General features: G+C 42.0%; 1 protein-coding gene across 3 annotated transcripts; it reads left to right on the top strand.

Moving 5' to 3' along the window:
• The first annotated feature begins 14,080 nt into the window (after nt 1–14,080).
• On the top strand, nt 14,081–24,350 carry LOC123085572 (phosphoinositide phosphatase SAC8). Of its 3 annotated transcripts, none has more exons than XM_044507235.1 (20): nt 14,081–14,377; nt 14,513–14,587; nt 17,526–17,653; nt 17,784–17,875; nt 18,012–18,069; nt 18,876–18,932; nt 19,014–19,047; nt 19,250–19,330; nt 19,414–19,520; nt 19,656–19,742; nt 19,834–19,911; nt 20,212–20,327; nt 20,592–20,690; nt 20,822–20,921; nt 22,753–22,861; nt 22,941–23,013; nt 23,105–23,198; nt 23,489–23,575; nt 23,728–23,794; nt 23,873–24,350. In XM_044507235.1, exons 1-20 carry the CDS (start codon nt 14,200–14,202, stop codon nt 23,998–24,000), a joined length of 1,848 nt encoding a protein of 615 aa, XP_044363170.1. In that variant the 5' UTR covers nt 14,081–14,199; the 3' UTR covers nt 24,001–24,350. The 3 variants fall into 3 exon arrangements, with proteins under 3 accessions (XP_044363170.1, XP_044363171.1, XP_044363172.1); XM_044507236.1 differs by having other exon boundaries at nt 14,082–14,377; nt 20,263–20,327; XM_044507237.1 differs by lacking the exon at nt 17,526–17,653 and having other exon boundaries at nt 14,161–14,377.
• The last annotated feature ends 131 nt before the right edge of the window (nt 24,351–24,481 follow it).

Below are 24,481 nucleotides of genomic sequence, written 5' to 3'. Positions count from 1 at the left end.
TCGATGTTGTCATCGGATGAACCACTATGTCGTGGATTCGATCAAACCCTGTATGCAATTCCCTTTGTCAATCGGTACGTTACTTGCCCGAGACTCGATCGTCGGTATCCCAATACCTTGTTCAGTCTCGTTACCGGCAAGTCACTTTACTCGTTCCGTAATGCATGATCCCGTGTCCAACACCTTGGTCACATTGAGCTCAATATGATGATGCATTACCGAGTGGGCCCAGAGATACCTCTCCGTCATACGGAGTGACAAATCCCAGTCTCGATCCGTGTCAACCCAACAGCTACTTTCGGAGATACCTGTAATGCACCTTTATAGTCACCCAGTTACGTTGTGACGTTTGGTACACCCAAGGCACTCTTACGGTATCCGGGAGTTACACGATCTCATGGTCGAAGGAAGAGATACTTGACACTTGCAAAGCTCTAGCAAAACGAACTACACGATCTTTTATGCTATGCTTAGGTTTGGGTCTTGTCCATCACATCATTCTCCTAATGATGTGATCCCGTTATCAACGACATCCAATGTCCATAGTCAGGAAACCATGACTATCTGTTGATCACAACGAGCTGGTCAACTAGAGGCTTACCAGGGACATGTGTGGTCTAAGTATTCACACGTGTATTACGATTTCCGGATAATACAGTTATAGCATGAATAAAAGACAATTATCATGAACAATGAAATATAATAATACTTTTATTATTGCCTCTAGGGCATATTTCCAACAGTCTCCCACTTGCACTAGAGTCACTAATCTAGTTACATTGTGATGAATCGAACACCCATAGAGTTCTGGTGTTGATCATGTTTTGCACGCGAGAGAGGTTTAGTCAGCGGATCTGCGACATTCAGATCCGTGTGCACTTTGCAAATCTCTATGTCTCCATCTTGAACATTTTCACGGATGGAGTTGAAACGACGCTTGATGTGCCTGGTCTTCTTGTGAAACCTGGGCTCCTTTGCGAGGGCAATAGCTCCAGTGTTGTCACAGAAGAGTTTGATCGGCCCCGACGCATTGGTATGACTCCTAGGTCGGTGATGAACTCCTTCACCCAAATCGCTTCATGCGCTGCCTCCGAGGCTGCCATGTACTCCGCTTCACACGTAGATCCCGCCACGACGCTCTGCTTGCAGCTGCACCAGCTTACTGCTCCACCATTCAACATATACACGTATCCGGTTTGTGACTTAGAGTCATCCGGATCTGAGTCGAAGCTAGCGTCGATGTAACCCTTTACGACGAGCTCTTCGTCTCCTCCATAAACGAGAAACATGTCCTTTGTCCTTTTCAGGTACTTCAGGATATTCTTGACCGCTGTCCAGTGTTCCTTGCCGGGATTACTTTGGTATCTTGCTACCAAACTTACGGCAAGGTTTACATCGGGTCTGGTACACAGCATGGCATACATAATAGATCCTATGGCTGAAGCATAGGGGATGACACTCATCTCTTCTTTATCTTTTGCCGTGGTCGGTGACTGAGCTGAGCTCAGTCTCATACCTTGTAACACAGGCAAGAACCCCTTCTTGGACTGATCCATTCTGAATCTCTTCAAAATCTTATCAAGGTATGTGCTTTGTGAAAGACCTATGAGGCGTCTCGATCTATCTCTATAGATCTTGATGCCTAATATATAAGCAGCTTCTCCAAGGTCCTTCATTGAAAAACACTTATTCAAGTAGGCCTTAATGCTGTCCAGAAATTCTATATTATTTCCCATCAGGAGTATGTCATCTACATATAATATGAGAAATGCTACAGAGCTCCCACTCACTTTCTTGTAAACGCAGGCTTCTCCATAAGTCTGCGTAAACCCAAACGCTTTGATCATCTCATCAAAGCGAATGTTCCAACTCCGAGATGCTTGCACCAGTCCATAAATGGATCGCTGGAGCTTGCATACTTTGTTAGCGTTCAGAGGATCGACAAAACCTTCCGGCTACATCATATACAGTTCTTCCTTAAGATGCCCGTTAAGGAATGCTGTTTTGACGTCCATCTGCCATATCTCATAATCATAGTATGCGGCAATTGCTAACATGATTCGGACGGACTTTAGCTTCGCTACGGGAGAGAATGTCTCGTCGTAGTCAATCCCTTGAACCTGTCGATAACCCTTAGCGACAAGTCGAGCTTTATAGATGGTAACATTACCATCCGCGTCCGTCTTCTTCTTAAAGATCCATTTGTTTTCTATCGCTCGCCGATCATCGGGCAAGTCTGTCAAAGTCCATACTTTGTTTTCATACATGGATTCTATCTCGGATTTCATGGCTTCAAGCCATTTGTTGGAATCCGGGCCCGCCATTGCTTCTTCATAGTTCGAAGGTTCATTGTTGTCTAACAACATGATTTCCAGGACAGGGTTGCCGTACCACTCTGGTGCGGAACGTGTCCTTGTGGACCTACGAAGTTCAGCAGTAACTTGATCCGAAGTACCTTGATCATCATCATGGTTTTCCTCTTCAGTTGGTGTGGGCATCACAGGAACGGTTTCCTGTGCTGTGTCACTATCCCGCTCAAGAGGTAGTACTTCATCGAGTTCTACTTTCCTCCCACTTACTTCTTTCGAGAGAAACTCTTTTTCCAGAAAGCATCCGTTCTTGGCAACAAAGATCTTGCCTTCGGATCTTAAGTAGAAGGTATACCCTACAGTTTCCTTAGGGTATCCTATGAATACGCATTTTTCCGACTTGGGTTCGAGCTTTTCAGGTTGAAGTTTCTTGACATAAGCTTCGCATCCCCAAACTTTTAGAAACGACAGCTTAGGTTTCTTTCCAAACCATAATTCATACGGTGTCATCTCAACGGATTTAGACGGTGCCCTATTTAAAGTGAATGTAGCTGTCTCTAGAGCGTATCCCCAAAATGATAGCGGTAAATCGGTAAGAGACATCATAGACCGCACCATATCCAATAGAGTGCGATTACGACGTTCGGACACACCGTTTCGCTGAGGTGCTCCAGGCGGCGTGAGCTGTGAAACGATTCCACATTTCTTTAAGTGTGTACCAAATTCGTGACTTAAGTATTCTCCTCCACGATCTGATCGTAAGAATTTTATCTTTCGGTCACGTTGATTCTCCACCTCATTCTGAAATTCCTTGAACTTTTCAAAGGTCTCCGACTTTGTGTTTCATTAAGTAGACATACCCATATCTACTCAAGTCATCTGTGAGAGTGAGAACATAACGATATCCTCCGCGAGCCTCAACGCTCATTGGACCGCACACATCGGTATGTATGATTTCCAACAAGTTGGTTGCTCGCTCCATTGTTCCGGAGAACGGAGTCTTGGTCATTTTACCTAAGAGGCATGGTTCGCACGTGTCAAACGATTCATAATCAAGAGACTCTAAAAGTCCATCGGCATGGAGCTTCTTCATGCGCTTGACACCAATGTGACCAAGGCGGCAGTGCCACAAGTATGTGGGACTATCGTTATCAACTTTAAATCTTTTGGCATCTACACTATGAACATGTGTAATATTACGCTCGAGATTCATTAAGAATAAACCATTGACCATCGGAGCATGACCATAAAACATATCTCTCATATAAATCGAACAACCATTATTCTCAGACTTAAATGAGTAGCTATCTCGTATTAAACAAGATCCAGATACAATGTTCATGCTCAAACTTGGCACTAAATAACAATTATTAAGGTTCAACACTAATCCCGTAGGTAAATGTAGAGGCAGCATGCCGACGGCGATCACATCGACTCTGGAACCATTCCCGACGCGCATCGTCACCTCGTCCTTCGCCAGTCTCCGTTTATTCCGCAGCTCCTGCTATGAGTTACAAATATGAGCAACGGCACCGGTATCAAATACCCAGGAGTTACTACGAGTACTGGTAAGGTACACATCAATCACATGTATATCAAATATACCTTTGGTGTTGCCGGCCTTCTTATCCGCTAAGTATTTGGGGCAGTTCCGCTTCCAGTGACCCTTCCCCTTGCAATAAAAGCACTCAGTCTCAGGCTTGGGTCCATTCTTTGACTTCTTCCCGGCAACTGGCTTACCAGGCGCGGCAACATCTTTGCCGTCCTTCTTGAAGTTCTTCTTACCCTTGCCCTTCTTGAACTTAGTGGTCTTATTGACCATCAACACTTGATGTTCTTTCTTGATTTCAGCCTCTGCTGACTTCAGCATCGAGAACACTTCAGGAATGGTCTTTTCCATTCCCTGCATGTTGTAGTTCATCACAAAGCTCTTGTAGCTTGGTGGGAGCGACTGGAGGATTCTGTCAATGACCGCCTCATCTGGGAGGTTAATGTTTAGCTGGGTCTTCATGAAGTTGTCACGCCAACGACTACTTCTACTTCTATGACTAACGTTTAGCAATAAAGTAAAGTAGTTTACATGACGTTATTCAATGACACGCAGGTCATACAAAAAATAATGACAACTCCTATGGCTCCTGCCGGTTGTCATACTCATCGACATGCAAGTCGTGAATCCTATTACAAAGAACATGATCTCATACATCACAATTCATCATTCATCACAACTTCTGGCCATATCACATCACATGATCAATTGCTGCAAAAACAAGTTAGACGTCCTCTAATTGTTGTTGCATCTTTTACGTGGCTGCAATTGGGTTCTAGCAAGAACGTTTTCTTACCTACGAATCACCACAACGTGATTTTGTCAACTTCTATTTACCCTTCATAAGGGCCCTGTTCATCGATTCCGTTTCAACTAAGGTGGGAGAGACAGACACCCGCCAGCCACCTTATGCAACTTGTGCATGTCAATCGGTGGAACCGGTCTCACGTAAGCGTACGTGTAAGGTTGGTCTGGGCCGCTTCATCCCACAATACTGTTGAGCAAGAAAAGACTAGTAGAGGCAAGTAAGATGACAAAATCCACGCCCACAATAAAGTTGTGTTCTACTCGTGCAAAGAGAACTACGCATAGACCTAGCTCTGATACCACTGTTGGGGAACGTTGCAGAAAATTAAATTTTTTCCTACGGTTTCACCAAGATCCATCTATGAGTTCATCTAAGCAACGAGTCTAGGGAGAGAGTTTGCATCTACATACCACTTGTAGATCGCGTGCGGAAGCTTGCAAGGTGATGATGTAGTCGTACTCGACGTGATCCAAATCACCGATGACCAGCGCCGAACGGACGGCACCTCCGCGTTCAACACACGTACGGAACGGGAGACGTCTCCTCCTTCTTGATCCAGCAAGGGGGAAGGAGAGGTTGATGAAGATCCAGCAGCACGACGGTGTGGTGGTGGATGCAGGGCGTCATAGCAGCAGGGCTTCGCCGAGACTACGAGGGAGAGACGTAACAGGGGGAGGTGGAGGCGCCAGGGGCTGATGTGATCTCCTCCTCTCCCCCCCACTATATATAGGGGTGCCAAGGGGGGGGGGGCGCCGGCCCTAGTAGATGAGATCTACTAGGGGGGGCGGCGGCCTAGGGGAGGTTTCCCTCCCCCCCAAGGCACCTAGGGGTGCCTTCCACCACTAGGACTCCTCCTAGGGGGAAACCCTAGGCGCATGGGCCTATAGGGGCTGGTGACCTTGGCCCATGATGGCCAAGGCGCACCCCCTACAGCCCATGTGGCCCCCCGGGACAGGTGGCCCCACCCGGTGGACCCCCGGGACCCTTCCGGTGGTCCCGGTACAATACCGATAACCCCGAAACTTGTCCCGGTGCCCGAAATAGCACTTCCTATATATAATTCTTTACCTCCGGACCATTCCGTAACTCCTCGTGACGTCCGGGATCTCATCCGGGACTCCGAACAACATTCGGGTTTCTGCATATACATATCTTCATAACCCTAGCGTCACCGAACCTTAAGTGTGTAGACCCTACGGGTTCGGGAGACATGCAGACATGACCGAGACGCTCTCAGTCAATAACCATCAGCGGGATCTGGATACCCATGATGGCTCCCACATGCTCCTCAATGTTGTCATCGGATGAACCACTATGTCGAGGATTCGATCAAACCCTGTATGCAATTCCCTTTGTCAATCGGTACGTTACTTGCCCGAGACTCGATCGTCGGTATCCCAATACCTTGTTCAGTCTCGTTACCGGCAAGTCACTTTACTCGTTCCGTAATGCATGATCCCGTGTCCAACACCTTGGTCACATTGAGCTCAATATGATGATGCATTACCGAGTGGGCCCAGAGATACCTCTCCGTCATACGGAGTGACAAATCCCAGTCTTGATCCGTGTCAACCCAACAGCTACTTTCGGAGATACCTGTAATGCACCTTTATAGTCACCCAATTATGTTGTGACGTTTGGTACACCCAAGGCACTCTTACGGTATCCGGGAGTTACACGATCTCATGGTCGAAGGAAGAGATACTTGACACTTGCAAAGCTCTAGCAAAACGAACTACACGATCTTTTATGCTATGCTTAGGTTTGGGTCTTGTCCATCACATCATTCTCCTAATGATGTGATCCCGTTATCAACGACATCCAATGTCCATAGTCAGGAAACCATGACTATCTGTTGATCACAACGAGCTGGTCAACTAGAGGCTTACCAGGGACATGTGTGGTCTAAGTATTCACACGTGTATTACGATTTCCGGATAATACAGTTATAGCATGAATAAAAGACAATTATCATGAACAATGAAATATAATAATACTTTTATTATTGCCTCTAGGGCATATTTCCAACAGTGTGTTGGTTTGCACATCATGTACGTGTGTGTCATGCGTTGAGCCTTTTGCATCTTGTTCTTTTCTTAGTTGGCTCTTGTGAGAGATTAATGGAATATCCCATTATGGGGGAGTGATGTGCTTTGTGCACCTCACAATCCTATATATGTGTGTACATGAGTAATACCATCTAGTATTGATATTTCAAGATTATCTAGTCACTATGTGGTATGTCTTCTCATGAGAAATTCAAATTCTAAATTGTCCATTAATTATCTCATGTTGGTTCGTTATTTTGCCTCTTGTTTATATTTAATTGGTATCACATTATGGGGGAGTGATATGCTATGTGTATATTACTAGCCTAGAAAATGTGTACTTTTGAGATATTGTCACCTAGAATTGATATTGTAAATTATCTTGTTCCTAGGTGGCATGTTAGCTCTACAAGTTGCAATTTGCTTTTTGTTTGGTGTGAAGATGATGTCGGATATCCTTGTTATCTACCACCGGGAATTATTCCCAAATACTTCTTGTCTTTTGACAATTGGTACTCACTTATGTGTGGTAGAAATTATTGATCATCTTTACATTGGCCTTTGCTTTTATTTGCTTCATCTCTTGCCTAGGGTTGTGTCAACTCCCATTGTATTCCATACCACTTGTGGATCTTATTAATTTCTTGACCTTGTCTAGTGTTTTCTAGGTATAGTGAAAGTGGTGATCCCACCTCGTGCATTTTGTATTCAAATGCAAATTCTCTATAATGCACTAGTCTTGGGGGAGCTATCCAATTCTCTATAAAACACTCATCTTGTGATCCTTATCATGTGTGTGTTTGTGGAAGGCAAGCCGTTTCTTTTTGGTGCTTTGTGCCATCATGAAACTTTGTAGAGGGCTTGGTTTGTTTGGAACCATTCTCTCTTTTGGGAGTTTGACATCTTTCTTTTTGAGTGTATCAATGGATACCTCATTCCTTGATGTATCTTTTATGGATATCCTCCAAGTGATGATTTACTCATTTGGTATCTTTTCTTCGCTTGGTATTTCTTTGTCTTTTGGTCTCGGTTCTTGAAAGTCTTGAGCATGCATATTTACTTCTTGTAGTTTCTTTGGCATGTTTTCTTTCTTTGACCCAATATATAGGGGGAACTCCACCAAGTCTCAAATTGGATGAGATGTGCATGAAATTCATTTTCATATCTATATGCACATATTTATGTGGAGTTTGTCCTATGTGTTGTTGGTTCTCTAACTCTTTGGTCCCAATGAGTTTGGGTACCATTTTGTTTGTGTTGTTGTTCTAGGAACAAGTGGAGATGCATTGGATGCTCGGCTCACTCACAAGGAAGGTGTTGTCACCATGTGCTTATTGGAGTCAAGCTAGGATGATCAATGAACTACTTTGTACCTTCAATTGGTATCTACTACATCCTTCCAATGTTATCTCGGTAACAAGTATCTTCATATACTTCATGCACACATTTCTTGCATCAACCTTGTGTAGGTTGTATCATGGCATGTTATCCATTCTTTCTTGTGATACTTGTTTCCTTTCTCAAAGCATCCCAACAATGATGTCTTGTTGCTAGTTGTGATGTCTTTGATGTTCGTGTGGTTGGAATTCATTTATATACAATAAGACCATATCTAGCCATGTGCTATGCTCTCAAGCAAATATCTTATTGGTATATGTATGACTTCCTTTTGGATATCTTGTTCCTTCGTGTTGTAACTATTTCGGGTGTACATCCTTCTTTGTAGATATATATATCATCATGATTTCGTCTACATAGAATCTTATACACTTGAGAGAAGTTGCATATCTAGATGATATCCTTTCTTTCACGTCCACATTGTATTTCTTATGTTATTTCTTTAGTGGCTCCGTGAAAGTTTTTGCCTTGAGTGCGTGTCTTCTATCGTTACATCTTGATGCGCTCGTGTGTGGTGAAGATTATTTTCCTCATGCTTACCTTTACGAGGTTTTTGCCATCTTAATTTTCATCCCTCGTCTTGATGCGCCTTTCATCTTCTATCTTCACCGCGAGTTGTCACAAGCATAGGTTCTCTATATGTGTATTAGCAAGCTTGTGAACCCATTTGCTAGTTGTGTGTGGGAATGATAGGCCTTGCACCGTGTGCCTCATTCTTTCAAGACTTTATTGATGCTTAATGCTCATCCGTACATTAGTCTTCTCAAGTGCATTGCCTTGACTCACACACATCTTTTTGGTTGAGCCCACTCTTAAGTTGCCTCTCTTACTTGTTGCTCAACCATGTGTTTGTTACATGTACTAGGCTTAGTTTCCTATATGCTCACTTGCACTTGTTGTAAGTTTCTATTGATTTTGTGGGAGCTGTGATCCTATTTTGTGCACTTTGTATCCAAATACAAAAATTCTTATGTGTGCACAAATCATGGGGAGCTTCTCTAGTTTCTTTAGAACACTCCTTCGCTCATATCATAATATCCTTTATTCATGTAGCTCGTAGGATCTTTGGTCTAGTTGGTTCAATTGATACCCGTTGATTGCTTGCTTCAATTGGTACCTTTTGATTGCTTGATTGCTTGTTTCTTTCTTTGTTATGTCCTTGTGGCATATCATTCCTTTAGCAATCTTGGTGCCTCAATATAGTTGGTCTTCCTCCAAGTATTACCATTGGATATGTGTATTGCATTCCACTCTCTTGTTGAGAAATACATAATTTATGGAGGAACACCTTTTATATTGGCCTTCTAAGCTTTTCGCCCATTTTGGCAATCGATGCCAATGGGGGAGAAGTTTCAGAGAGTTTTGTGGAAAAGTTTAAAGAGTTTTTTCTTCTTCATTTGGTTTTGTACCTAAGCATTTGCATCTCATACACATGCATTGTTGGTTGTTGTGTTGCATGGTGATAAATAATTCCTTATATAAACTCTCTTGAAAGTGATTGTCATCAATTACCAAAATGGGGGAGATTGAAAGGACATGCGGTTCCCCCATGTGTGGTTTTGCTAATTGATGACAATCTCTATGGACTAACGGTTGCCTTGAGTTATATTTGAAGCATTTGTCCATAGGATTGTCTTGAAGTCCATGTGTTGGTTTCAAGGAGTTTATGAGATGGCCAAAGTGCTTTTCAATGAATTATCCAAAGATTGGTCATGTGTGAGTTGAGATGGCCAAAGTGCTTTTCAAGGAATTATCCAAAGATTGGTCATGTGTGAGTTGAGATGGCCAAAGTGCTTTTCAAGGAATTATCCAAAGATTGGTCATGTGTGAGTTGAGCTTATTGCAAGCATGTCTTGAAGAAGAAGATTGTGTGATCATTCATGTTTACCTTCAAGACATCATCCAAATGAACAGAGTTGGAAAGATTCAATGTTGATCAAGACTAAGTCAAGGGTGAATCAAGTTGATCAACTCACAAAGCGTAGAAGAAATACCGAGAGGGATCAAGTGATCCCATGGTATGGTAAGCATTGTCCATTACGCTTTGTGTACTAACCCATGGTCTACGTGAGAGTTCTTTGTGGGGTTAGGTATGTTTCCATGGTCTTGCGTCAAGAGGAAGATCTCATACAACCCATGGAGGATGACATCAAGTGGTGATCGTCATCAAGTTTGCAGTGTGCAAGTTCAAGTGGAGCAACTCGAAAAGAGGCTCACCCATAATGGAGTATGGGGGAGCAATCAAGCTTGAAGCTTGCCGTCCATTGTGGTGTCAATGGAATTGTGAAGGTGTGCCAAAGAGTGGCTCACCCATAGTGGAGTATGGGGGAGCAATCAACTAGTCTTCATCGAGCCAACACAATCAAGAAAGGTGGTCCAACTTGAGGAAGTCAAGATCGTCATCATCTAGCTCAAGTGGACTATTTGCAAGGCAAAGGTTTGCCCTTGATAGGTTTTTTATTTTACCGGTCTCATAGTGGTAGTTGGGAGACCGGGTTGTAGGATCGATTGCCGTACTATCAAGGGGGGCTCTCTAGGGAGTAGCTTGATCGTATCATTAGTCGAGAGCTCAAACCATTGCATCCTTGCATCATCTTTCTTGGTTCTTGTTTGGTTCCATTTTTGAGTCTTAGAGCTTATGGTCATCTTGATGACAAGCTTGAGTTCATCGAAAACGGACTTCGCATGCATCTTCTATGATGTTTTCGGTGTTGGAGGTTTTACCGGTCTTATCCGAGAAAGGGTTCTCACCATTTTATTATGGTCCTTTTCTCATTTGCTTCTTATTGATATTTCTCTCAAGATTGTGTTAGCCCTTGTCGTTAGCTTTCCAACAAACTTGATTTCGTCGAATTCGGAGCTCGTATGCGAAAGTTGTGGTTGTTTTGATATTGCCTGTTTTACACAGAGAGGTTGTACCGCCCCATGGAGAGGTTGTACCGCTTGACCGGTACAACCGGTGTTTGGAGCGGTTGTACCTCTCCAGAATTGGTCCGGAGGTTATACCGGTCATGTACCGCTCTACCACCGGACTGGTCTCTGTTGTGGTGCGGTTGTTGGGCGGTTGTGGGCCGATTGTACCGCTATTTGCCTGTTACCGGTTGTACCGGTGCTCATAGAGGTTGTATCGCTCCTATGTTTTTCTGCACATAACGGACAGATTCATGGGGACCTATTTAAGGGGGTCTTCTTCCCCAATGGTTCCCTATCTCTTGAGCTCATTTTTGCCCCCATTGTTGACCTTCTTTGAGCTTGCTAACTCTCAATCCCTCCATGGATTCTTGCTAGTTTTTGAGGGAAAAGAGAGAGGAGATCTAGATCCACATTTCCACCAATCACTTTCTCCTCTATGTGAGGGGAACCCCTTGGATCTAGATCTTGGAGTTCTTGGTGTTCTCCTTCTTGTTCTTCCTCTCATTTTCCTCCCTAACATTAGTTGCTCCGGTGGGATTTGAGAGAGAAGGACTTGGGCACTCTGTGTGCCTTTGCCATTGCATTTGGTGCATCGGTTTGAGTTCTCCACGGTGATACGTGGAAGTGAAGTTTGAGAAGCTTATTACTCTTGGGTGTTTGGGCACCCTAGAGCTTGTTCCTCTTGGGTGCCTTGGCGTCCTAGACGGTTGGTGTTGTTCGGAGCTCAATCATTGTGATGTAAAGCTCCGGGCAAGCGTCGGGGTCTCCAATTAGGTTGTGGAGATCGCCCTGAGCAATTTGACGGGTACCGGTGACCGCCCCCAAGGGTTGCCAAAGTGTAAGGGTTCGGTCACCGCCCCCAAGGGTTGCCATTTGTACGGGTTCGGTGACCGCTCTCAAGGGTCCTTTAGTGGAATCACGGCATCTTGCATTGTGCGAGGGCGTGAGGAGATTACGGTGGCCCTAGTGGCTTCTTGGGGAGCATTGTGCCTCCACATTGCTCCAAACGGAGATTAGCATCCGCAAGGGTGTGAACTTCGGGATACATCGTCGTCTCCGCGTGCCTCGGTTATCTCTTACCCGAACTCTTTATTTATGCACTTTACTTTGTGATAGCCGTATTGTTTCTTGTCATATATCTTGCTATCACATAGTTGCTTATCTTGCTTAGCATAAGTTGTTGGTGCACATAGGTGAGCCTAGTTGTTTTAGGTTTTATGCTTGACAAATTAACCGCTAGGTTTATTCCGCATTTGTTCAAGCCTAAATCGTAATTATTTTAAAATGCCTATTCACCCCTCCTCTAGGTGACATCCACGATCTTTCAGCATGTCTCAGCGCACAAATGCCCTATGATGTGCGCGAGGGTGCATCAAGGGCAGGTAAAGGAGCATTCGTCCATCGCTCTTGAACCAAAAGAGATTTTGTCAGCAATGGAAATACGAAATTAGTTCATGTAATGACTTTCTTGCACTAGAAATCATATGGATACACATGTTGCAAGACAGTTCTGAAACAAGGCCACATATGTGTGGAACAAGATCCTGGAGTATTGATTTTTCTTTACACTAGAAAATATGTGTACCGTGAACACAACGTCCCAAGTCAGATTAATAATCTAAAAAATGTATTTAAAAGAAAATTATTGCGAGAACATCTTTACGTTATACGTTACTAAAAATAACTTCAAGATTCAAGAACAATATACAAATTTCTTGTGATTGTGAGCAAATAGAACCATTTATCGTGTTCAACTTAATTCAACTTCAAACTTACATTTTCCTTTTGAAATAAACATAAAATATTCTGTTGAAGGGGCTGCTTCTAGTTTTAGGCTACTCAAATAGTATTGACTAATGTTTTATTAGTTTAACTAAACCAAGGATTTTCAACATACCTCCTTCATGGAATAAGATAGTGGAAAACAACTCCAAGAACAATATATGAGCCAACATCAAGACATGAGGGGGGTGGGGTGGGGTTGTGATTAGATGGTCGGCAACTAATGTATAAACGAAAACTAAATTAGCCCAAGGATATATGAGCGATGACAAAGAGGAGCAAGAATAGCATGTGAACAAAAACAGGAAACTAGCACATGATGCGGGGACGAGGAAGGGCGGCAAATAAAGATTGATGGTCGAAGGAAGGCCAATGGTGATTACAACGACAATAACACTGATGAAAAATGAATGCGTAATTAATAAGGATCGACTAGGGTTAGGCATGGGACTAATCGAGAAGCAACCACACCCTAAACTTACATAGACAAGAACTCCGACCTCGCAAGAGCGATGTCGGATGGGAGGGAGGAACGACCACATCCGGTGCTAGCCATGAAAAGAGTAGAGCGATGGCCTGGCACCGCGGTGCTAGGCGGGCTAAGCTTAGTTGGAATACCAGCGCGAGGAAGAAGAAGGCGATGAAATCGTTTTATTTTTCCTTTAGATTGGATCTATGGGCACCTTGAATATTTATAGACAAACTATGTGACGGTTAGGGTTTAATTACAAGTATAAACCACAAAGTATTTTTTTTGCGAGATGTGTAACAAGATCCGTTTTGACATAGCGAATCTTGTTATTTCAGCGTACTATGCCGTGAGAGACACGAAGATGTCGATGCAAAAAAAAGAGACACGAAGATATACGGTTTCACAAATCGCCCGGTAAATAATCGCTCTTCTAGAAGCACTCCGTAATGATCTCTCTTCATTTATTGCTGAAGTTTGTCGTACCGCCCGTAGTGGGCTCTTTGAACCAGATCCGACTCGGTACGAAAGCACCCACGAGCTTTGGGGAATCCGAGCCGGGGCCCGCCGCAACAGAAACAGGGACAGGAACGGGTCGCGCGGCGGGAAAGGAAAACAAAGAACGAGTCGCGCACACCCGTCCGCAGTCGCCATCTCCGAAGCGAAAAAAAAAACCGAGCGAGTCACGCCGAAGCCGCCCGGCGCCCCGCGAAGCAGCTGGTAGTGGCGGCTCGCGCCCCGCGGGTCCCTTTCCGTCAGCTACCCCTGGCCCCACCGAGTAAACCCGAGGCTGGCCCACACGCAGTGCCACGTCAGTCATCACCCCTCCTGTCCTGTCCTGTCCCCCGCTCTCTCTTTCCTCTCTCCCCGTTTCGGGATCCGGCGAGAGACCAGTCCAGAGCCAAGCCCAAGCCCGCACGCCGATGGCGACCGACGCCGACGAGGCCCCGCTGCTCGCCGACGAGCCCCTGCGGCCGGGATCCTGCAGCCGGGAGCTCGAGCTGCGGGAGTTCCGCGACCGCTACGTCTTTCGCTCGCTCGACGGCGGCGGCGCCTTCGCCGTCGCCCGCTCCGACGGCTCCCTCCGCCCCCTCTCCGCAGGTCACGCCCGCCCTAGACCGTCGGCAGATTTCCCAGCGGCGCATTTCTAGCGGGCTCGCTCCTGGATTTCGTTGGTGTCGCGTGTTCGGCTCGTGAGTGGGTGTTTTGCTTACCTGTTCGTTTGCTCGCGTGCAGAGGAAGCCGCTGCCGGGAGCGACTGTAAGGTCTCCAAGATATACGGAGTGGCCGGTATGATCAGGTTGCTCGCCGGTGAGTCAAACTGTCAACATTTGCCCTCGCCGAAACAATTAAAAGAACTATCCCCAGAACTGAACCCTTCTCTGAAATGTGTTCAGAAAGCTCCTTTCATTCATATATTACTAGTAGGTAAACTACGTTTTTTTTTTCGATTTTTTGTTCCAAACTTTGAGCAACCCGGCCAGCTATCTCATCAAAAGCTCAAACGGGCAGAAACAGGTGGAAGGAATCAATTCTAAAGTTTGCTTGAAACGGGCCCGGCATGTCTATACTCTGCTTTCAATAAAGGAGAAACACTCAAACCTAAAGAAAGATTCGTGTTTAGCTTCTGTTGAGGAGAGACTCGAACCTATGCAAACAAGATCAAAATAATGACAACTTATGCAGCTCTAGGACTAACACTCTCCATTATAAATTAAAGTAAATGACGGGCTAACCAGAAAGAAGAGAAACATGCTAGAAAAATCACAGAAAAAAAAGGAAAAGCAACCAACCATAAATCTCTGTTATCATTAAATTTCACCACAGTGTGATTTCACATATTGGATGCTTGGACCATCTGGCATAGTATCTGTACCTCTGCATATTGAAAAGCTTCCCTGGAAAGACATGTTGAAAATGTACCGCCCTCTCAAAAGCAAACATACTAAAAAGCTTGCTGCACCAGTTAGAGATCAAATTTAAACTCTGCTTTCAAGTTTTCAGTATAAGAAAGACTCAAACCTAAAGAAAGGTTCGCGTTTAGCTTTCGTTAAGGAGAGACTCAAACCTACACAAACAAGATCAAAGAAGATGACAATGTATGCACACTAGGACTAATGTTCCTGAACATGTAGATCAACCTAAACCGAGATATATTGGGAGTAATATTTTAGAAAAACATGGTCATGAAACTCATGCCCTAGAGTTGTGTTGTGATCGCTGTTTACATCGTCGTCTATCATATGAATTATACATAGCCATCGAACATCTGTTATGTGTTACATACTTACATGTACTTCTAGATCGAAATCCGTGCCTCACAGAAGGAGCCGATTGACAGTCTATATTGCTTGTATCTTGCTATATCACAACTAATGAAAATTATGCTAGAATTCTCAGAAAAAATGGCACTCCCATAATTTACTGACATTTGCTCTGATTGAATAAAACCTTCTTAAAGTATGTAGCTATTTAAACTCAACCGATAAGAAGTATCTTTGATCACCTATTCTGATAAAAACTAAAAGTACATAAAGGTCATCTAAAAAAAGATATTAGCTAGAAAAATCCCACAAAAGCCAAAACATCCCATGGTTGATCTATTTCATTGTTGAAAGTAAATTCTCTGTTCTAATATAATATCGCGCATTCCCAATATAATATCGCGCATTCCCAATATAATATCGCGCATAAATGGTGCCAATTCCCAATTTTAACTTTAACTCCACATAATGATGTAATACAGTGTTTTAACAGTATAATGATACATCCCCATGTGAGTTAAAAGAAAGATGATGAAAGTTTTTTCACGCTCAAGCAATTGGTGGGCACTGCTATTTCGAGTAAAAGCATAAATCTGTGGTTGATTTTGAGTTTTCATTAGTTTCATTTATATGAAGTTTTCGTATCCAGCATTCCGTGAGAAGTTTTTGTAAAACCAATTTTATTGGATCACTTGGATCAGTTAAATGAGATGTCAAAGGATGCAAAAACTTCCTTCGAAGTATAGTCGGTGATTCTATCATGGAGAGACCATTTCCTTTGTATCCAGTTGTTGTGTCCCACTTGTTCTGTTTCAGCTATTATCTCACATGTTGGTCTTCTGATGGCCACTTGCATGCTCTGTTTCTTCTGTTTTTGCTGAACTTGAACTCCTGTAATTGATAGGTCATAGTAATGGAACTGGGAAGGTTTCCCATTCTCGCTCAAATTTTGTTATGAACGAAGTACATGTAGCTTTATGATATTCTAGTCTTTAATCTTTTTAGTTTGCTTCTTAGACATGAATTTGATCTAAAATTGCTTGTGAAGCCAATGTTCTCTCTGTAACTTGAACGGTCGCATCACGCCCATTTGTATCCAGAGGTGGCATCAAGCAAACATTGTATGACTGACTGATAGCTACTCCCTCCGCCCGAATTACTTGTCTCAGATTTGTCTAGATACACCCGTTTCTGGACAAATCTAAGACAACTAATTTGGGACGGAGGTAATATTTACCTGCTTATACTTTGTTGTTCTTTGTCTGCCTCTGTACTAGTATTGATGAACAGAAGCATGTTCAGGCAGTCTACAAATGCTAAAGTTGTTGCAGCATGTAACTTACAATTGTTACATTAAAGAAAGCTGCATCAAGATGCACAGTGTTTTGGTACACAAACTTCCATTTTTGGCAACATATTATTCAGCAGATACTGTTTTCAAAACTAGAAATTGATCACACACCGATTATGTGCTGTGCTTTGTGAATCTGCATTTGCAGCTAGATTTCTTCTATAATTTATTGACTTGAATTGGGTTTGTATGTCCCCATGCGCTGCATAGTCTGAGTGCCGTATTTGCGAGAAAGGATAAACTCTTGGGGTACAGTGATGACTGAAATAGTCAGGGCGAACAAAAAACGAAAACCCCCAAATACAGGTCTTTACAATGCAGGCTCTCTACTTTGTGCTGTAAAGTTAGCTGAGTTGCGCATGACTCTCAGGTGTTCAGCAATTCATAAATGTTGCTGCTTGGGTTAATTGAACTTATGTCACTACTAGGTAAATCCTGGAAATATGTTTTGATTGGCCGTCATCAGTTAAACATAATGTTTTTATATTTTCTTGCCCTGTTTTTCTAGATTTTCTTGCGCCTTTCTGTATGTTTTCACCTTAGCACTGCTAGTTTGTTTTTCAAGAACATTTCTGGAAATCAGGTTTTTATGCCGGAGCGGCTGTTCCACATTTCAAAACTTTGTTCTTATCAGGAAGCTACGTACTTGTCATCACTTCTCGCAAGGATGCTGGCTCTTATGGGGCTTCCACAGTTTACCATGCAAATTCGATGAAATTCTTGTGCTGCAACGAGGCTATAAAGCATTTAACTTCAGAGGAAGTATGGAATAGATGAATATTTGATGCAATTTGACTCACATTGTTTGATCATAACCGGAACATGATTACCTTTACATGATATTTTTGTTTTGTGAGAGTGCATTTTAACTTGTTTATACATCTGCCTGCAGAAACGAGATGAGGCATACTTCATGTCTCTCTTGAGAATTGCAGAAACTACTTGCGGACTTTATTATTCATACGACAGGGATTTGACATTAAAGTAAGTATTCTGTCATGTGTGTCTCTGAAAAAAGGCAGCTGAAAAATGTTTATTATGTAGTTTCATGCATCGCAGAATTATGATAATTTTTTTGATCTGTTCTTTTCTCTATAATATGAGCTCTCGTTATTTGTAGCTTGCAGAGGGCATCAAAGCTGGCTGCGGGGAGGGTACATAAGCCACTATGGAAGCAGGTTAATATTGGTTTATTATTTGCATTTTAATATTCAACTGTCTTATTATACTTGAGTTGTTACATACTCATCAACACAATGAATTTGATATGTCCCAGCCACATGAGAAACAGGTTTTCTAAGTCGACCAGGTTGCACACCATGAAGACTAAAGTTGCATAGAAATCTGCATGTAACTTTAGGTGTAGAAGGGTGCAACTACCCACTGAAGATGAGGCAAATATTTAATGTAGAAGTAGACTTAGTTTTTTTTACAGATAGCAAAACTATAAAAATAACAATATAACATAGTTTAGAACCCAAATATAGCTGGTGAGCATATTGCATATTGCCTGTAGTATTTGGATCTTTTGGCTACTGTCTTTGTTCTTTTTAGTTTTGTTATTAATCTTACATTTATGCTTAATTTCAGTGCAAGCACATCCTAACCAGTATACATGCACATGCAACTGTAAATTAATATAAAAAGAGCAAAACCTTAAAATTACCCCTGTAACAGTTTAAACACCTGTGCTTCACAATTGAGACTGTAAAGACTAAAGTCATAGTATCTCTATATATACTCTATTCTTCTGTCATTATGAGCTGGCACATCCTCACCAGACATTCTTGGTTGAGATCGGTGTATTTCTGATGATTCACATCCACACGACGAGTTCCTAATACTTGGCAACCATAAAGCTGTACAAGCCTTTATTACGTTTCAATCCTGCCTGATTTAGTCTTTCCTTATAAAGAATCAGGCAACTTACCAAAAGGATTCTTTCATGGTCACTGCTCTTCAAGTAGTTAACTTTATTTTTCAGGCTGATCCACGGTTTGTTTGGAACAGGAATTTGTTAGAGGAGCTTATTGAAACTAAGGTAATCCTATTTGAAGAGAATACGAATGTTTTTCTGATTTTCCTTTTCAGATTACTTACCTATTTTTATACGTTGTTGCAGCTTGATGAGTTCATTACCCCACTGATCCAAGGAAATATCCTAAAATTTCAACAAATTCCATGAAAATATAATACAGTAGTAACTATATCTGCACTTGTTACTGTTTACTGTGTACTTACCTTCTGGCCATTGGCTTCTCCTTCCATTGTGCAAATATGCAATGCTGTCCCCATCATTTGTATTTCAGCATTGGAGGAAATATGCTTCAGGAGTTGGTCCATCCTTGACTATTTTACGTTTTCAGACAGAGCAATTTACCTTGAAGGATAGACTAGTCAGAATAACTTTATTCTCTCGGAGATGCAACAGGCGTTTAGGTTGTACATTTTTTCCCTAACATTTCAATTGGATATTAGCAACTGGGACTAACTTCTCATTGTCATCCACCCATTCATTGCAGGGACAAGAATGTGGAGAAGGGGTGCAAATCTGGAAGGTGCCACCGCCAATTTTGTCGAGACAGAACAGCTGGTTGAGTATGAAGGTTTGACGTCCTCATTTATACAGGTGATTTCATGATATAATGAGATAAGCTTCTTTGCTGGATGATCATGACATATCCAAAAGAAACGTGATGTTAATCCTATAAATGCGATGTTATGTGACGACATTTAGATTAATATTTTACAACTCCCTTGTTAGGTTCGGGGCTCTATTCCACTTCTCTGGGAACAGATAGTGGATTTAAGCTACAAACCACGACCCAGCATTATTGAACATGAAGAAATGGTAGGAACATATTGACATCAACGTGTATATCTAATGGCCACCCTCACTGAATACAACCTGCTGACTTCTCTCAAACTATTATCACTCACAGACGAAGGTTGTTGAACGCCACTTTCACGATCTTTCACAAAGATATGGAGACACAATGGTTATTGATCTGACCGATAAAGTAAGTTTTTGAATTCATATTGGAAGTGTGAGTTGTTTTGTGATTAAATCAATTCATGATATGCTGATTTATTTCAGTCTTTACATTTTAAGCTACAATGTGAAAGGACTTGTGTAGAATCAAGCACAGAGCGAGCAGTCCATGTGTAAAAAAATGTGAACTGCTCATGTTATTACACCCAGTTCTAGCCTGTTTTAGCAAATTGAAGACTGAAACAGAAAAAATAAAATTGTCTGTAGCTACGTCTTGACCTCTTGAAAATATCAAACTTTCAGTCAGATAATCAGATTATTCTTTCAGGCCGTACAGCAGAGACAGATGACAGTTTGTCCGACCTTTTTTTTATTGCAGCAAGGTGATGAAGGAAATTTAAGCAATGCATTTGCTGCTGAAATGCAGAACTTTCCTGATATCAGGTGCTTTATGAGCTTACGTTTCCTGAAAGTGCTTATCTATTCTATCGATTTTTATTTGCAAAGCTGCAAGTAGTGAAGTACTCCCTCCGTTCCAAATTACTCGTCGCAGAAATGGATGTATCTAGAACTAAAATACATCTAGATACACCCATACCTGCGACAAGTAATTCGGAACGGAGGGAGTAGTACTTACTATCTCCTAGGGATTATGTGTCACATAGCATTCATTTGTTCTATGCTAATAATGTTGTCCTTTTCTAACAGGTATGTGCACTTTGATTTCCATCATATTTGTCGCGGAGGGAACTTTGATAACTTGCAAGTTCTCTATGATGAAATTGAGGAAGCTATTCAGAAACAAGGGTAATTTCTGAATAACGAATATTCCACTCTTTATTTTTCCTAATAATACCACTTTAGTATCCATTTCAACCACTCAAGTTTAACTGTGGCAAGTAATTTGCTCTTGGTTCATCTCTGGGCCAGCGGAGTAGATATTTCCTTATGAACTCTAAAGGAGAGATATTATTGGACCAAAGTGGCGTCGTTAGGTCCAACTGCATAGATTGCCTGGACCGCACAAATGTGACACAGGTCTGTTCACCTTATTTATCAGATCCAGTTTGATAAACATTGTTTTTTTTTTCAAAATTGTTAACTTATTTGCATTATGTTTTCATTGAAACACAAAGTTAACAGTTTGTAACCGTACGCGCACTTTCCTAACTGAGTAGGTGGATTTGCAACCTTGTGCTCCTAGCACTGTACCCTGCAAAACTTTTCGCTCTAGTTAAGTTGAGTGTCTAGATCATTATGCCACCATTACAGTTGTATAACAGACAGTTCTCGATTGCAAAGATCAAAGAGCAGCCTAATTTCTTGTAATTATTTACATATTAGTTAGACATTACTCCCTCCGTTCCACAATGTAGTGCATATAGATTTAAAAAAAAGTTAAACCTCGCAAATTTTGACCATGTGGACGAAAACATTTACATCTAGAATGCCAATCATATATCATTAGATTCATCATAAGATATAGTTTCATATTTTATATATTTGGTATTATAGATATAAATAGGTTTATCTATAAACTTGGTCAAAGTTTGCACAGTTTGACTTTTCAAAAAATCTATACGCACTACATTATGGAACGGAGGGAGTAATATAAGGTATTAACTAGAAAATGTACATTGCTGTGGGATGTGTAGCACAAAATTCTTATGAATACAATCTTTGTGGGAGTCGAGAAGCTAGTAAGCAACAATTTCTTCAAGGGGGCAGCTGGGTTGGAGCATGCGGATGACATGGACTCATGTGAATGCACTTAGTGGATATTCACAGGATATATGAATGGGTATGTCCCATTGGCATTCCCCTGAACACCAGCTCTGACTCTGATCATCTTGAGATGCAAAGATTCACTTCCACAATCGTTTCTTCATGGTGGCTTTGTCCTTGTTGCCTGGAACATCTAGAAGCAACGAAATGCTACGATCTTTGACAATGTTAGCCCTTGTAACCTAACCTCTTGGTCTGGGTTTGGCAATTTTGCTCTCAGGCTTCATGCAGCCCTGTATTTCCAAAAGGGCAAAAAACACATTTTGAAGTTTAAAAGCTTTTTTTCCCACAGATATATCTGCAAAATCTTATTGAGAAATGCATTAGTTTTTAAGCTGCATAGAAAAGACAAATTTGTGGATCCATAAAAGCAAATAGTAACTCTATTTTTTAATCCACATATTTGTCTTTTTTGCGTACATCACAACTGAAAAGATATACTAATGAAAATTTATACTTACACACTACACATCTATATATAGATGTAAAACAAATTTCGGTATTTTGAGGTTTTAAAATACTGTATTTGTTTTAAAGAAAGGGGATCCATGTAGCCATGGCTCTATTTCGCTTTTTTGCTTGATCTCTCCTCGTCAAGAAGGATCTCCTTCTCTTACCTTTCTTAATGAGTGAGGAGCTTGCAGCTTCTCTCTGAGCCTGGAGTAGCTCCCTTGTTTAAGCTCTGTAGCCCCCTCCTCTCATCTGTGTTTGTACAGCCCCCTCAGCATTGTTAATATCTCTTTAATGTAAATATTTTTTAATAGTAAATAAAAGTTACTGCCGGAGCCTCCCCTACAGGTTTCCATTAAAAAACCATAATATAGTTCTGACTTGGTTCGGCCTTAGTTCCTTGAAGCAACTATACTCCCTTGCGACTATATTGAGGTTGCAGCTGAATGAACAGTAACCTTGACTAAAATACAATAGGAAGGTCTAAATATTCATGTGATTGATATCACATTATTTTGATTGACAGACTTAGTTTTTCGTGATTCAGACCTTGCTACTTTTAATTGTCTGATGAACACCTTGCTGAATCATTTCATATCGTCATGGTGAATTCTTTTTGAGTGCTGCTTTCCAGAGTTTCCTTGCAAGAAAATCTTTGGACTCACAGCTGCAACGAATGGGGGCATTATCATCAGCTGAAAGTATCTCTCAATCTGATAGCATTAACGATAAATTTAAAAAATGTAAGGTATGGTGATGTTTAGTATGGTGCTTTAGACAGTTTTACATGTATCGTATTCATGCTTAATACATGCTTGGCAGTGTGGGTTGAGCATGGTGATGAGCTAAGCCTTGAATATGCTGGTTCTTATGCCTTAAAGGGAGACCTTGTAAGGTAATTTCTAGCATATCTTGCTACATCAATCTTCCTGAATCAACCTTGTTATGTGCATATCGTCCAGTTCTTGACAACTCAAATAACACAGGTATGGAAGGCAGACATTGCCTGGATTGATTAAAGATGGCATGAGCGCTCTTTCCCGGTATTATTTGAACAATTTTCATGATGGAGTGCGACAAGTAAGTTGTCAACGTATGGTCGTTTGTGATGTTCCACACGAACTATCTTGCATTCCCACCTAATATTTGCTATCATTAATAGATGTCCTACTTTTATCAGAAAATAATTGTTTTTAGGTATGTTTCTTTCAGTTAGCTTTTGATACAGTTTGTTCGTTGCTAGATTATAACTTGCCCCCACGCTTCATGCTAGATTATCACTTGTAACACCTGTTCTTAGTACTGGAGTTTATATTTTACAAAGTTGTGCTAATTGTATGGTTCTTCTGAAACCAAAATTTCAACTCTAGGATGCTCTAGATCTTATCAGTGGTTACTACACGGTCAGCAAAAGCAGTTCTTCTCCTTTTCAAATCATTGGATTTGAATCTGCACCAGTAAGCAGCCTTGTCCATCTTCTCTGCCTTAGTGTGGTTCCTCTCATTTATAGATGGCTTTCGCAACTCTTCCTATTCTTCAACCAACCACTATAGTCAGCATTAACCATGCAATCGAATCTGACATAAGTTTTGCATTTGCTGGGAAAAAGTATCTTCCTGTGGCGTCGGCAATCATAGTTGGTGGGATCACTGTCACAACTTTCACTCTTAGTCAAGGTCTGCCTTGTACTCATCTTCGCTCAGTAGGTTCCCGTTTAGCACCGTGTATTACTGATCTCGTCTTCCCATCTGCAGTTGGACGGAGCGCACAACACCTCATCTCATCCATCATCTTCGCTGGCTTGACAGCCGGAGTGGTAGCCTTGGTGAAAGCGAATGGGAAGCAGCTCTGCTCTAGACCCCGATTATGCGGTCTGATCTAGTTGGCGGCCCCTTTTCTCTTGTCCGGTTCTCAGAGCTTTGTTGTTGGAATCTGAATGGATATGAAGTGTTGACAGCAAGCTACCTGTCCACTGTCAGCGTAGATAGATTAACCAAGGGAGAGGTCAGCTTGCTGGTCCGGTAAATCTGAAGTAAATTTTGTAAACACCTGGTTAGATTGTCTGGTTTCCTGGTAAATATAGTGGATTGTGCAGTCGGAGGCACACCGTCTTGTAGTACTGTAAACTAAGGTTAAATTGTAACACTGGATTGGATTCTGCTGCACAGTTTCTGTATCTTAAACTTGTGAAATTGTTTGCACAGAATTTAAAATTACTGAATTCGACAGGCATACTCCAGAGTGAGAAGTTGGCTCTTGTATAATGCCAGCTTAACCCAGGACAGACAGCGGTAAGTTGTCCGGCTCGTTGGTGGCAACTGCATGCGTGGGTCCTGAACACCTCCGCCTGGGTCGTGGTCTTT

The sequence above is a fragment of the Triticum aestivum genome, chromosome 4A (assembly GCF_018294505.1).
Source record: "Triticum aestivum cultivar Chinese Spring chromosome 4A, IWGSC CS RefSeq v2.1, whole genome shotgun sequence".
In the NCBI taxonomy this organism is placed as follows: Eukaryota; Viridiplantae; Streptophyta; class Magnoliopsida; order Poales; family Poaceae; genus Triticum; species Triticum aestivum.
Note: the sequence above shows the minus strand (reverse complement) of the source record. Positions and strands in the feature narration are given on the sequence as shown.